A 14294-nucleotide genomic window follows, 5' to 3' on the forward strand; every position below is an offset into this window, starting at 1 on the left:
CAGGCTTTGCTGGGGCCCTGAGGTAGAGGCTAGGAAAGAATTACTCCAGCCCTGGAAGGGAACAGAGGGGGCCAGCCTGGTCTGGTTTCCCTCAAGAAACTTCTCTGCCCTGGATGGCAGTTGGAGATGCCATCTCCCTTGGACAGGCACAGCTGTTAGTGGCCAGCCCTCTCCTACTGGCACCAAGGCCACACGTAGTATGCCTGTTGAAGGGATACTCTGAGATCACGGTGTGCCTCAGAGGACCTGAACCAGCTGACTCTACAAGATGCCAGGCCAACAGGCTCAGGACACAGGGATGGGTCCCCTCAGCCCCTCTTAGGGCTAGGAGAAGCCTAGGCTCCATAAGAAGGGGGACTCTAGTAGGGAAAGGTGAGGATTGAGGGGAGAATGAGGAACCCTCAAGCGTTGGGGAAACTCTGAAACATGCTGCTCTACACAGTTCCATCACGCACGCGTGCCAGGTCTGGTCTATAAGCTGCTTCACCACCCAACACTCAGTTGGTGAGGCCTGGGGTGTTCTTTTTATATACTGCCATTTGAAGTCCGGCACTCAGTAGGGCACCGGACTCAGTGACTGAAGCCCAGCACGCAGTGGGGCATCAGACTCAATGACAAAGGAGTAAATGATGGTCTTTCTCAAAGTGACTCGTTCCAAACAACCACCCTTCATTAGCTGATACTGTCTCACCATTCTGCCCTTTCTTACATAGTCGTGTACCAGACCAACACCTGGCAGCTTCGTTGAAACAGGGGGCAAAGAGACCAGCTGGGAGAGAGGGGATGCCATTAACTGTCACCCAACCGGAGACTTCAGGGGATGCTCTGAGGTCCTCCCTGACCTACAGTGCTCAGGGTCTCCTGGACGGGCTGGAAGACTCCTGTCGCAGCCCTGACAGTGGGATCCTGGGGAGAAAGTACTCTCACCCCTGCAGTTCATCCAGCCTCGTCCCACTCCCACCAAGTCCCACTTACGCTCTTGCCACGGTCCAGGCTGGGCTCCTCTGGGGCCAGCTCACCAATCAGCAAGGGCTTCAAGAACTTGCCCACGAAGTCGAGGTCCAGGTGGAAGGCACGAAAGGCATCCTGGAAAGCAGAAAAGCAGCCAGTAAAGCTGAGCCCCAATCCTCTGCAGGAAGGGATGGTGCTGAGCAGCATCTCCGCCCAGACAGCACATGGCTTCCCACCACCCGGTGGTAAGGGCTCACCCCAGACTCAGCCCCCGGATGCATTCCCATTGCAGGTCTCCAGCAGCAAACAGGAGCCATCCTGAGCTTCTGCACTGGTACCAGGCCTGCTGAGCTGTCCAAGGGTCTATGGACAGACAAGACTCCAGGGAGATGTAGTCAGGTAGGCACCGGACTCAGAGAAGACAGTCCTGGCCTGCTCCTGAGCTGAGTGTCTTCCACAAAGTACACCAGCCACCACTCCGGAGATCTTATCCACGTGGTCACAATTACCAGTGAAGGAAGAAGACCCAAAGCGGGGGGTGGGGGGGGGGTTAACTCAGTGAAAAAAGCGCTTGCCCAACATGGGTGAGGACCTCAGCTGGATCCCTAACATTCTGAAAATGAGTACAGCATGGAAAATGTACTTAGATGATATTCAACAGTAACAGGAAGAAAGATAACATGAAACCATGTAAAATAATTCCTGAAAACCTTGTCACAGGGTTCAAGATCTAAACTATTGCTAAAGGCATAGGTTATGCCTTGTTTTATTTTCATTAGCTTGCAAATTCCTCTAACGTTACTATTATGTTCTGCATTTTAATCTTTCTTGTTCCGAAGATGAAGTAAAAATATGATTAATTCTGGCAACATTAGAAAATGCGCAGAAGAATGAAGGAGACAACTCATCACCATGTGGGAAGTGTTTCTACATGCTTCTTTTCCATAGACCATAAATGACAAAGATTATCTCCACAAAATCAAGCATCTCTCCTGGAGGTGAGTCTGCACCAGATGCTCCAGGGTGTGTAACTGGATGCTCCAGTTTCACGTTTACCCTGCCTTCCACCACGCATTCAAATTGAGGCACTGCAGGATTGAGTTGAACATATGGTACCAGAAAAAGCAACCAAAAAACCAACATAGTGAGGCAGGGAGATGTAAGCGTGGGGCAATGGTCTAAATGGAGACATATGAACCACAGGCTTTCACTAGAAAGGCTCCTGTTTGGAGGGAAAACAGATGTTACACAAGACTTTTAGGAGGCAGATGTGAAAACAAAAATGGGCATTGAGTTTTTGATCCAGTGGGGATTATTAACTTTTCAAGGCAGGGTTTCGTGCCATCATCCAGGTTGGCCTTTAAGCTCATATGTAGCTAAAGATAACCTTTATCTTCCTGCTTTAATCTCCCAAGTGTTGGGACACAGGCATGTGCCACCGTGCCTGGTTTATGCAATGCTTGGGACTGAATCCAGCAGCATGCTAGGCAAACAAAGATGAACCACAGCTCCGGCCTCTAATTATTTTTGTGAATGTGACAGCAGGATTATGATTATCAGATAACATCCTTAGGCTTGGGAGAAGACGCTGAAGAACTCGGGGGCACGTAATATGATTCTGCAACATTTTTGCTGTTTTACTTCTAAGACTTCTTTAGATTTATTTATTTTATGTGAATGAGTATTTTGCCTGCATATAGGAATGTATATTCTATGTGTTCCTGGAACCCAAGACAGTCAGAAGAGAGCACTGGATCCCTTGAAACTGGAGTTACAGATGGTTGTTAGCTACAATGTGGATGCTGGAAAATGAACCCAGTCCTCTGGAACAGCACTGTTCCTAACCACTCAGCCATCTCTCCAGCCTGTTTTACTTCATTTTTTTTTACACATGTGTTTATTTGTGGCATACCCAGCAGATGTGGAAGTCGAGGACAATGTTTGGATTGTCCATTTTCTCCTTCCACCATATGGGTCCCAGGGACTGAACTCAGGTCACCAGGGTTGGAAGCAAGTGCACTAACTGATGATTCGTCTTGCCCACCCTGATTCACTCTTTTGAGACAGTGTATCATGTGGCACAAACTGGCCTCAAACTTGAGTAGCCAAGGTTGGCCTGGACTCCTTATCCTCTTGCCCCTACCTTCTGAGCACTGGGATTAAAGGCATGCACCACCATACCTGGCTTTGATACAACTTAACTTGTCTACACATAAGGAGAAAGCAATGGAGTCAAACATGACTACTGGTGACTCTCGGTTTAGAGGAGGCAGTTTTCTTTAGCTTTCGGCCTCTGCCTTTAGAAAGAGGGCCATATCAGTAATCCCATCAAGGCCATCACGTGAACCACAAAGTAAGATTTGGTTCCAGAGAACAAAAGAGGAGCGTTTAAAAACAAACAACAAACAAACAAACAAACAAACTCCTAGCTGAAGGGAAAGGGCAAGATTAAATCAAGGGACCAGTTCAAAACCAAGGCTCTTTCAGAGAGAGAAGCCTGCTCTCAGGAGCCTCAGGCAGGCAGTGAAGAGGGTGGACCAGTTCTGCTAGCCTCAGGCTTTTCTACAAGAAATAAAAGCAGGCCAGGCGGTGGTGGCACACGCCTTTAATCCAGCACTCGGGAGGCAGAGGCAGGTGGATCTTTGTGAGTTCGAGGCCAGCCTGGTCTACAAGAGCTAGTTCCAAGACAGGCTCCAAAGCTACAGAGAAACCCTATCTCAAAAAAAAAAAAAAAAAAGAAAAGAAAAGAAAAGAAATAAAAGCAAAAAAAAAATTAAAATAAACAAAAACAAAACTAGCCAGACTCTTAAAGACCAGCAAGAGTTGTCAAAGTCAAGGCTTGGGACTGGGTCCCCTCACAATAGACAAGAAGTCCCCAATAAGATTCCTCTCCACTGGTTGAAAGGTAAAGTTGGGTGGCTAGCAAGTGCCTCAGCCCTTCCTGCCCCCACACGCCACCCCTCCATCCAGGATGCCTCCAGCTATGGGAGCAAATGACAACCCTGTCTCAACCTTGGTTCCTCCTTAGCTATTTGCACAGGGCTCTGGGACAACCTCAGCCCCCTGAAATTAGGTGAGGGACATTAGCCACATGCCAAGAAAGAAGTCAGGGCCTTCAGCGCCTCAAAGCTTCCTGGCAGTGAGGTTCTGAATGCTGGGGAGTGGAGCCAGACTGCAGTCTAGACCACCTGCCTCCAGGAACACCTCTTACCAGCTCAGAAAATGAGTGCTCCGTGGGACCAGCACACTGTTCTGGCCAGCACAGCAGTCTCTAGAGCAGGCTTTTGAATACATCAAGTTCCTTCCCACACCCATGCTGGAGCTGGAGCACCTGCTTCAGCGTTACCTGTCCGAAACGCTCCCCAGTGACACATCAGAAAACAGGCTTCTCTGTTTCCTTTCCTTCATACCCATGTCAGCGTCACCAACTGAGAGGCTGGGGATTAAGTGCTTGTCACGCAAGTATGAGGACTGGCGTAGGAACCCCCAGCACTCACATTAAATGCAAACTCTGCAACACCAGTGCTGAGAAGACAGAGACAAGAGATTCCCATAGCAACATGCTACCTCAGTAAATAAAGTGGACAATAATAGTGGAAAGGTACCTGGTATCAACTCTGGCCTTCACGAGCACACACACACCTCGCATGCCTATATATATGTATGTATATACATACACATACATACGTATATGAACTGCAGATAGGGCTCAGCTGGGACAGTGATTGCCTAGTGTGCAAAGGCCCTAGGTTCAATCCCCAGGACAGCACAAACCAGATGTAGAGGTGGAAACAGAAGTTTAAGCTGTGGAAACAGAAGTTCAAGCTGCTTTCGGTTACAAGGTGAGTTTGAAGTTAGCCTCAAGTACATGAAATCCTCAAAAAACAAACACACAAAATTGTGTGGCATGCTCACCATAAAGCCTGTCACCTGCCACCTACAGAAGAAAGAGCCACATCTAACCTGTTGTGACCGCCACCACACACCTGCTTCACAAGAGAGTTCACAAGGCTTGAAGAACCCCAGGGCCCAGTGGCTGTGAGCCCTCTATTCCAGGATGAGCTTCCACCCTGTAGTCCAGGGAAGACTCTGTCCTCTGCCATTTTTTTATACAACCCAATAGATACTTCTGAAACACGGGAGCTTTTCATCCTTTCAGGCACGCACACCATCAGGCTGGGCTAGTTGTCCTTTCATAAGCTAGGAGCAGAGCCACAGGAGTGACCGGCGTCATCAGCCACTGTTTACTCAGCTCTGAGAGGTAGATCTTTTTGTTGACATTTGTTTGTGCGGTACTAGGAATGAAACCCAGGCAAAAAGAGCAATACATTACCAAGTGACATCCTAGCCTTTCGGGTCCTGCTTTATTGATGAGACGAGGCCTAGGCTTGTGACCTCACTTGTCCACGGTCATACTCAGGAGTTGGCTGGGCAAAGCCTGGGCTAGGACCTACTGTTGATCTTTCTACTGTTAGGACAAAGTCTTCTTTGGGAACTGATCACTTCAGACATCTCTGCTTCAAAGGGCCGTAGATGGGCCTTGAACACTAATGGTTCCCAACAGATGACTGGTTAGAGGAACGTCAAGTTGCAGAGTGGGCCACAGTGCAAGGCAAGACCAGGCCAACCCAAATGATGAGTTTGGAACCAGGGTTAGAAGCGGGCTCTCTTTCTCTGACAGGGAGAGAAGCCAAGTCTTTCTAGGAAGCAGGGCTAACACTCTGGGAAGGTGAAAATGAGTGGCACTCAGGTGCAGAGGAGGTCTGCATGGGCACCTGGTGGGCTCAGAGGCCCAGATCCTTAGGCACTGCACTTGCCGATCGTCTGCTCTTCCTCCTTCCGCAGCCATCCAGCTGCCTTCTCTAGGCACAGCCTCTGCCCCTGCCCCCTCACACCAACCTCAAGCTCCCCAAGCCTGTTTCTGACTGTGCCCAGGCTCTTCTGCACAGGACAGCTATAATAAGGTAGCTTTCCACATCCATGAACTGAGTCCAGGATTTGAGAAGTACAGGCTCAATAAGTAAGGCACGCAGTGTTCTTTGACGACTGTGCAAGGCAGGAGGGACCCTGGAATTCACAGGCGGAGATTTTAAAAGATGGCAGACACCAGGGATGTTGGTTTCTGACTTCCTTTCTGCAGCACATAGGTGCAGGCAGGGCACAAAGTCCACTGGTCTTGTCCCCTCCAAGGAGAAGAGGATGAATAGGTAGGCAGCATTACCAGAGCCCATGAGCCCCTGGTAAGAGAATATCTACTAACACAGGATGTGTGGACTTCCCTGGCTAAAAAGAAATAAGTCCCCACAGAGACAGAGTGGGTATGGAGGTATAATGCCATTTCCCCCCTTTTCATGTATGTGTGTGTATGTTTTTGCATGTGTGCATGTACAAATGTGTGTATGCATGTGGAGGCCCAAGGTCAATGTTGAGAATCATCCTCAATTGCTTTTCTACTTTATTCACCAAAGCAAGGCTTTACAATCAAACTCAAGAGTACATTGGCATGGTTGGTCTCGCCAGCCAGCTTGCTCTGGGGAATCCCATCCCTTCCGCATTCAGTGGCTAGAGTTACAAATCAGCTGCCACCCACACCTGGTATTTATGTGGGTTCTGGGATCCAAGCTTCATTCTCACTATTGGGCAGCAAGCATTTCAACTACTAAGCCATCTCCCCAAATTGAATTTGTATTTTATTAGAACCACTACAAGGGAATGCTGGGGCTTGATATGGGGTCTTCCTTCCACCAAACTGCAGTGGGCAGGAGTCACATGGCTCCTACTCAGCTAAGGAGAAAAGCTGCCCTCCAGGCCTAGAAACTCCCAACTTAGGTTCTCTTTTCCATACCCTGGCGCTCCTGCCCTGTCTACAGAGGCACAATTCCATTTTCACAAGAACATAGATAGAAAAGGCTGAAAGACGGAACCCACCTCCGGCCCCCTTTGCCTTCCTTTGACTCTAAGGTAAGTAAGCAAGGCAGACGAGCCAAAAAGCATAGATGGAGAGGTGAGTGTCTGGACATGGAGGACCTAGGTTCAAGCCCAGCCTGAGAAAGAGAAAGAGAGACAGAAATCCAGTGGATGCAGGCCATGTCTGTGAATTATTCATCTTTGCGCTGAGGCCCTGCTCAGAGCCCAGTTAGGAACCATGGAGACGCTGCTTAATGAATGTTTGATGAGCTCTTGCCGAAGCTGAAAATGCACACGTGGGGCTCATTTTGCACTGACCAGATTCCCAAGAAAAGTGCAAACACTTGCATGGGGCATGGGAGACAGCTCTTCGTGCCTACAGCAAATCTAAGACAGAAGAAGCTCTGGGGGACCAGCAGGAAATGACCAAAGACATAGAAAGAAGAGGAGAGGGAAGGACAGAGAGCAGAAGGTGAGGCTGGAGAGCTCGGTGCCAGCAGATCCTGGCTAGGGCTGACCACCACCTAAGCAGGGTTTCTGAGCCTCAGGACAGCAGCAGGACTGACCACAGGCCAGTGGCAAGGCTGACCTGAGAATTAAATGAGATAATATTCCTATTCCAATGGGTTTGTGAACCGCAAAAATTACATTGTTTTTAGTCACAGAATCTCACTATGGTACCCAGGCTGGCCTCAAAACTTTGGGTTCAAGTGATCCTCTTGCTTCAGCCTTCTGAATAGCTGGGGCTCTGGGCACAAGCCACTAAGTGACTTTTTAAAAATTTATCTGTTTTATGTTTGTTGGTGTTTTGCCTGCATGTATATCTGTGTGAGGGTGTTAGACACCCTGGAACTAGGGTTACAGACTGGTGTGAGCAGCCATGTGGGTGCTAGGAATTGAACCCAGGACCTATGGAAGAACAGTCAGTACTCTTAACCACTGAGCCATCTCTCCAGACCCATACTAAGTGACTTTTACTAGAACAAGTGAGGCCAGGGTCTGACTACAGAAGGACCAAGTGACAAGTGCTCCATCCTTCCAGGGAAGAAGTGAGCACTTCTGAGGTGTTTCCTCAGAAACAGACAATTTTCCACTGGACACCTAGATTATACTCATTCTGGCTTCCTTGATTTCTGTACTCACTCCCCTTCCATCCCAGGTCAAGACATCACAGATATCTTTGGACCTGGGCCAAACCTCAGTGTGTCCTGTCATCCCCCCTCCCCACCCCCAAGGTCTCAGAAAGAAGGCAAGGCCCCTACAGGCAAAGCTACTTGCAAAACAGCCTGGAGAGGGATTCCTGCTCCTGAAGTTCTCTTTGAAGATCTCCACATTGCCCAAGGCCTTTTTCCAACCTGGTCTCAGACAGTTTAAAAAGGAAAAAAAAAAAAAAAAAAAAAAAAGAAGAAGAAGGTGGCTTGGGGGATGCCAAAGAAAACACAAAAACACCACTGCTTCCCTAGCTCTCCTCCAACTCGGTCTCCAGGGAGTGTGTTTTGTACCCCCCAAAATCTTATTTAGGAAGACAGTAAGCCTTGATGCTGTGGCATCAAATGAGTTTGCTTCAATTTACTCAGTTTCCTTCTCCATGTCTCTAGGTGACACATTCCTTTTGCTTGTCTCTTAGCTTCCCATTGTGTCCATCCTCCTCCACCGGGGTGGGAGTGGAGATAAAGACGGGGGTATCTTCACCTGATGACACTATGCATGGGGCACGCCCCATGACCGTATCTGCAGCCTACACCGAGTACCACCTCACCTTTCCTATCACGGGGTGATTAACATCCCAGAGACCAGACTCGCAATCAATGAAAATGACACAGAAAACAGTGAGGTCGGCAGCGAACTACAAGTCGGGCTTTTCCCACACAGCAGCAAGACATTCGGGTATCTGATGGCTTAGGTCTGAGCACAGACATTCGGAAGAAACCAGGTCAGGGAAAACACACTAAGAACTTCCAAAACAAGGATGAAATATGTCTGATTTCTTCAGTAAACTAGAAAGTTCAAGGCTGTTGTTCGACTGAGCTTCCACACAAGAAAACCTATTTATCTCATGAGATGGAATAAGCAGGTCAAATCTATCACATTCATCGACTTACTTTTTAGGACTTGTTTTGAGGAGAGCCTGGGAAGTAAAGAGCCGTTGACATTCACCTACAGAGTCATGTACAGACTAGCACCACAAAACAGGGAAAAGGCCGGGCGGTGGTGGCGCATGCCTTTAATCCCAGCACTCGGGAGGCAGAGGCAGGCGGATCTCTGTGAGTTCAAGACCAGCCTGGTCTACAAGAGCTAGCTAGCTCCAGGACAGGCTCTAAAGCTGCTGAGAAACCCTGTCTCGAAAAACCAAAAACAGTAAAAAGACCTCCACCTACGTACGAGCTGGGCCATCTTCTCACTGGGAAACCAAGGTCTTTGGTGTGGAAAGGTCCAAGCTAGGACACTGGAGGAGTGTGAAAATCTTACACCCACCCTAACTGTGATTAGCATCACCAGCCCCATGCTTAAGCAGGGTTCACAATCAAGGGAAATAGGTTTTAGGTACTGTGAATACGGCCAGTCAAGCCTCAGTCTTGAAGATTGTATCCTGTTGAAAAAAGTCTCCAGTCCATTGATTGTTTAGAGTATGGCTACCTCAGCTGATCTCAAAGAGAAGAAACGAGGTAGAAGTTGTACGAATTGAAACTAACAAACTTGCACAACCAAAGCCCACAAACAGATCAGCACCCTGGACTTTCAGTGGAATGTGGGTTCTGAGTTTATCCCTCTTCTAACCTCTTCCCACTCATCTTTCCCAAGTTCTCTTCGGCCTCGATCTTTTCCTCTGCCTTCAGCTCACCACCACCGCCAAAAAACGCCCCATCTTCCTCCTTGACTTTGCTTGTCCTCTTACCCACCCGACCTCACAATCCTTGACAGTTGGGGGTGGGGTTCTATGAAGTTGCTGAGCTACACATTAGGTGTGCATAAAAAGGGCAGTCTTGGTTCCAGAGAGGCCCCTGAGATTCCAACGACCTCCAGGAGTGCGAGAAGGAAGGGTGATCCTGACAGGATTTAAAAACAGAGGACTATTGAGTTGAATGTCCGAGAGTAACCCCAGAGGCAGATGGACCTGTTGCTAAGCCAGTCTTGGTGCTACCAAATTCACCTTCTAGACATCCTCTGGACTTGGACTTTGCAAAAGCCAATCCTTTCGTCTTCCATCAATTACCCACCCGGTTTCCCAGAAGCCTGGCACTTGGAGTGAGTCGGGATAATCCTCGGGAGCGTGGGAACCTGAGCTACTAGGCAGTCTCTGTAGGGCAGCCATTGTGGACTTTCTCAGACAGGAGTCCAAGCAGGAGCGAGTCCTGGCTGGGAACCAGCTTTCCTTCTCCGCCCCCCTGGTCTGGAAGGACAGACCCACATATGGCTGCCCGCTCTCAGGCGCCTCTCTGGGCGCCCAAGGGTGGCTGGCCATTTTCCACATGGGGAGCGCCAAAGCACGAAGGCCAGATCGCCCCCTTGGGAGAGTCCCTGGCTCCGGCTGGACTGGCGCGCGGTATGCACTTGTGAACATGCACCGGGCACAGTTTGCCACTGATGGGACTTCCACAGAGGTGCTAAGGCCGGGGTCCAAATGCTTGGCCCAAGTATGCCCAGCTGGCCCAGAGAAGGACTAGTCCGGGCGCGAGGTGAGTAGGTACACTTTCTTGCCCTCCTGGATGTCCTGCGTTCCATTCACAACTGGAGATCTGTTTGGCGCCCAGGAACTCCGGGTTCCTGACACCGGCCTGCAGCGGACAAGGGTGGCTGGCACCCCCATACCCTTACCGTAGCATCTTCTCCTGAATAGTGTCCGATGACTCTGTGGCCCCCCGGGTGCCGCTGGGACCATTTGGAGACATTGTAGACCTTGCGGTCGATGACGAGCCACCGGTCGGTGCGCAGGTTGTGCTTCTGAATCTCCTCCCAGCGGAAGGTGGGCATCGGAGTCTTGCACTCCGTGCTCCCCTCACCCTGGTTACCTCCCTTCCCCATGCTAACTGTCCGCCCTGATGCCCCGTGCACTTGGGTCTCAGAGCGCCCGCGGCTTGCGGAGCCAACCGCCCCTCTCCCGGCCACAGTGAGCAGTCGGCGCCCTCCTCGCTTTCGGCTTTTGTCTTCTACTCCTCCTCCCACCCGCCTCCTCCCCTCGCCTTCGCTCCTCCTTGCCTTCACTGGCTAGCCAGTATCCCTGCCTTCCCTCTGGAGTATCCCTAGCTTCTCAGTGCCCCCCAGCGGTCCCCTTCCTCCGCCTCACCCTCGGCCCGCCTGTTGTGGACTTTTGCCTCTGGTAAAAACTCCCGGGAAACTCAGGGCCTCGACGCCTCCTCCACCCCCCAGCCCTCAAGCACCCCTCCCCGCGCCCCGGGCTCTGCATCCTCCAGAGTTCCCCGCCACCCGGGTTTCCACAGTGATCAGCAGAGCGCCTGCACCAATCAGGGCTCGTCGCCCCGCCTGCCATTGGCCCAGGAGGATCTTTCGAAGGCCAGCGGGCTGGAGCCGCGGGTCTCAGGCTCCCCCCTCCCTTGCGCCCGCCCGCAGGGAGGCAAGCCCTGCTGGGAGGCCGGCGACGTGTCCGACCTCCTCCCTTCGCGGGCTAGAGTGGGGAAAGCCGGCAAAGAGCTCAGTGGAGCTTGGAGGGCGAGCAGGGGCGGAGGCTGGGCTTTTCTTTTGCGAGCTTCAAAGCGCGGGCCCATACAGCCCGCGCTCCGGAGATTTGCACCTGATGCCAGCACAAAGGAGGCACAACGGCTGTGAAGAGCAGCGCACGGCCTCCCGCTGGACTGTTAGGTGAAGTCCCTCTGGCTAGCTGGAACTGAGACTCCGGTATCTCACATTGTCTGCTCGATCCACATTGTTTGTTACTCCCTAGAGAAAGGAGCCTGAAGCGGGTCTCTAACCAGGACTCTGAATCCTTTCATTAAGACCATTTTAGAAAAGAACCATGGAGCCTCTACTTTCTTCCTCATGCTAAATGCGGCGGGGGTGGCCACCGCGGAGGATGCCAGGATGAACTGGACACCGTTCTTGTCTTGGACTGAGGAAGAGCACACAGCCTGGTTGGAAAATATGAAAACAGTAAAAACCCACGATTGATTTGACAGTAGTGTACCGACTGTAGGAGGGAAAGACACTGATACCAAAGGAGTAGGGAGAGGGGCCCTATTCACTAAAGTTTCACCACAATCCTATGAGATTGTTATAGCTAACTTCAAAATGAAGAGCCCGAGGTTAAGAAAGGTAAAAGGGTCAAAGCACACATGGTTAGTCCTGCTTTGCCCCTTCCAGACTTCGGGCTCCCTTGCTCCTCATTACCCTGGTACAAAAGAAAATGCTGGTGCAGAGGTTAATGCCGTTTCCACAGTCCCTTCCATAGCATTCTCTTCTCATCCGGTGCTGGCGTCCATCAGGAGCATCCTTTCTTTACTCCACAAACTTCAGACTCAAGGAGTGTGAGGCTTCCTCAGCTTAGAGGGAGGGGGAAACAGACATCCAAACAAAGGCTTGCCTAAAAGATAAGAGAGAAAGAAGTAGGTGTGGTGGTCCAGTCCAGGAAGCCAACAGTCAGAAGCCTGAGGCAAGCTATTATCATGAGTTCAAGGCTGGCCTGGGCTGCAAGGCAGGCTCTTGCAATGGGAGGGAGGCATGAATATTAATAGGGAGCAAGACTGGCTTTTATGCATGTTAAAAATTTAATGTAATAGAGTCAAGAAAACTTTTTTTTTCTAAAGATGGATTGCCACAATATGCAGATAACTTTAATGAAATTTTTTTAAGAGTTGTGAAGCTCCACGGGATGAATGAGAGTTGAACGGGGGCCCCAGTAAACGTCTCACAGCTGAACCTTCAAAGACTGAAGAGAGAACAAGTAAGAAGGCAGAATAAAGGGATACAGGGCTCAGGGAATATAGGGCTGACGGTGGGGAGAGTTCAAGTTGGGAGCATACCCACATGCCTACGGATAGACCAGGACTGAAGGCTTCATGGTGGGGGCTGTGAAGAGTGCTAGAAATTCATCAGTCAAGGGTGTGCTCAGATCGACCGGATCTGTGGTATGCAGAAAGAATGTCAAGGCTTGGGGCTGTAGCTCAGCCAGAAGAATATTCATCTAACATGCTTTAGGCCCTGATTGAGATTTTCAACATGGTGGCACACACTTGTAATTATGGCCCTTCAAGAGGTAAAGGCTGGATGATCCAAAGTTTAAGTTTATCCTTGCTACAGACTGAGGTCAAGGCCAACTCTTTGAGATCGTTTGGAAGAAGGGAGGGAGGAAAGGAGGGCTGAAAAGGTGACTCAGGGGTTAAGCACATGTGCTGTGTTTTCAGAGGACCCAAGTTTGATTTCAAGCACCCGTGTTGGCTGGTTGGAGGTGTGCCTATAATTCCTTCCACCTCCAGGAGATTCAACACCCTCTTCTGGCATCCTTGAGTACTTGTACGCACATGCACACACCCACACATAATTAAAGTAGTTTTTATGGTTTGTTTTTCGAGAGAGAGCTAGATAGAGCTATAAGAAGAAGAAGAAGAAGAAGAAGAAGAAGAGAGAAGAAAGAGAGAAAAGAAGGAAAGAAGGAAAGAAAATCCAGAGGCGGCTTAGGACTGGAAAGGGATGCAGGCAAGTCAAGAGTCAAGGAGAACAATAGGGTGAGCTAAATGATCTTCAGGGAGAGGTCAGGAGGTCTGGGTTAGGCAATGGCTATAGGAGGCTGGTCCCACACCAGATGTGGCCTGACACTCTCTTCTCTGCCTGATTGCTTCTTCTGCTAAGATGGGCTGGTGAAACTGTTTACTTAGAGATACCAGGATACCTTACAGTATCCAGCCCACGCTAGAACCACCTAGGAGAAGGGGCTATCTCAGATATAGAGATGCAGTTCCTTTGGCTTCTCTGTGCCTCCGATTCTGGCACCCTGCATTCCCACCAGCACCAAGAAATGAAGCTTGCTGGGACCCCACCAGGACATCATTGTGATTATTGATCTTTATCAGGAACAAGAGATCAGCTTGGGTGGCAGGGATTCCAGACCCTTGCATCATGCCAAATGGGTAAAAGACCAGGCCAAATCCTCACATGTGTAGGGAGACGTGTCCTGTGGGGATGGTGCTCTCACACATGGTGCTCCCTGAGTTGGGAATAAGAGTTTTCCATTTGCCCTTCATGGAGACTCCGGTGGCTGCTCCATGGACTGAAGAGTCTAGTTACTCAGGGGGTCAGTGAAAATGGATCACACTGCTCAAACACCCTACACTTAGTAGGGTGTCAAGAGGGAATTCAAGATACAGGTGCCTTGTAAGTAAAACCAGAAAAGAGAAAACTCAGAAGAGAGAGCATTCTAGTGTCTTCCATCTCTTCTTTTCATTGTTGGTCAGTACGGCCATCTTTAAAATCGTCTCTCAGGTTGC

The 14294-nt window shown here is 50.0% G+C and overlaps 1 protein-coding gene across 2 annotated transcripts in view; it reads right to left on the reverse strand.

The window, feature by feature from the left end:
* The window catches only part of Fads2 (fatty acid desaturase 2), a 40674-nt gene extending 29533 nt beyond the window's left edge, over window positions 1-11141 (reverse strand). The window contains exons 1-2 of one of the 2 annotated variants that reach the window (XM_038330482.1): window positions 10675-11141; window positions 976-1086 (exon numbers count right to left, since the gene is read on the reverse strand). In XM_038330482.1, coding sequence (XP_038186410.1) covers window positions 976-1086; window positions 10675-10881 — 318 coding nt within the window. In that variant the 5' untranslated portion in view covers window positions 10882-11141. Of the gene's footprint in view, window positions 1-975; window positions 1087-4937; window positions 5070-10674 lie in introns of those variants that run through there. The other variant, XM_038330491.1, reaches the window with a different exon arrangement.
* Window positions 11142-14294: the final 3153 nt, after the last annotated feature.

Source organism: Arvicola amphibius, chromosome 1, assembly GCF_903992535.2.
Source record: "Arvicola amphibius chromosome 1, mArvAmp1.2, whole genome shotgun sequence".
NCBI lineage: Eukaryota > Metazoa > Chordata > Mammalia > Rodentia > Cricetidae > Arvicola > Arvicola amphibius.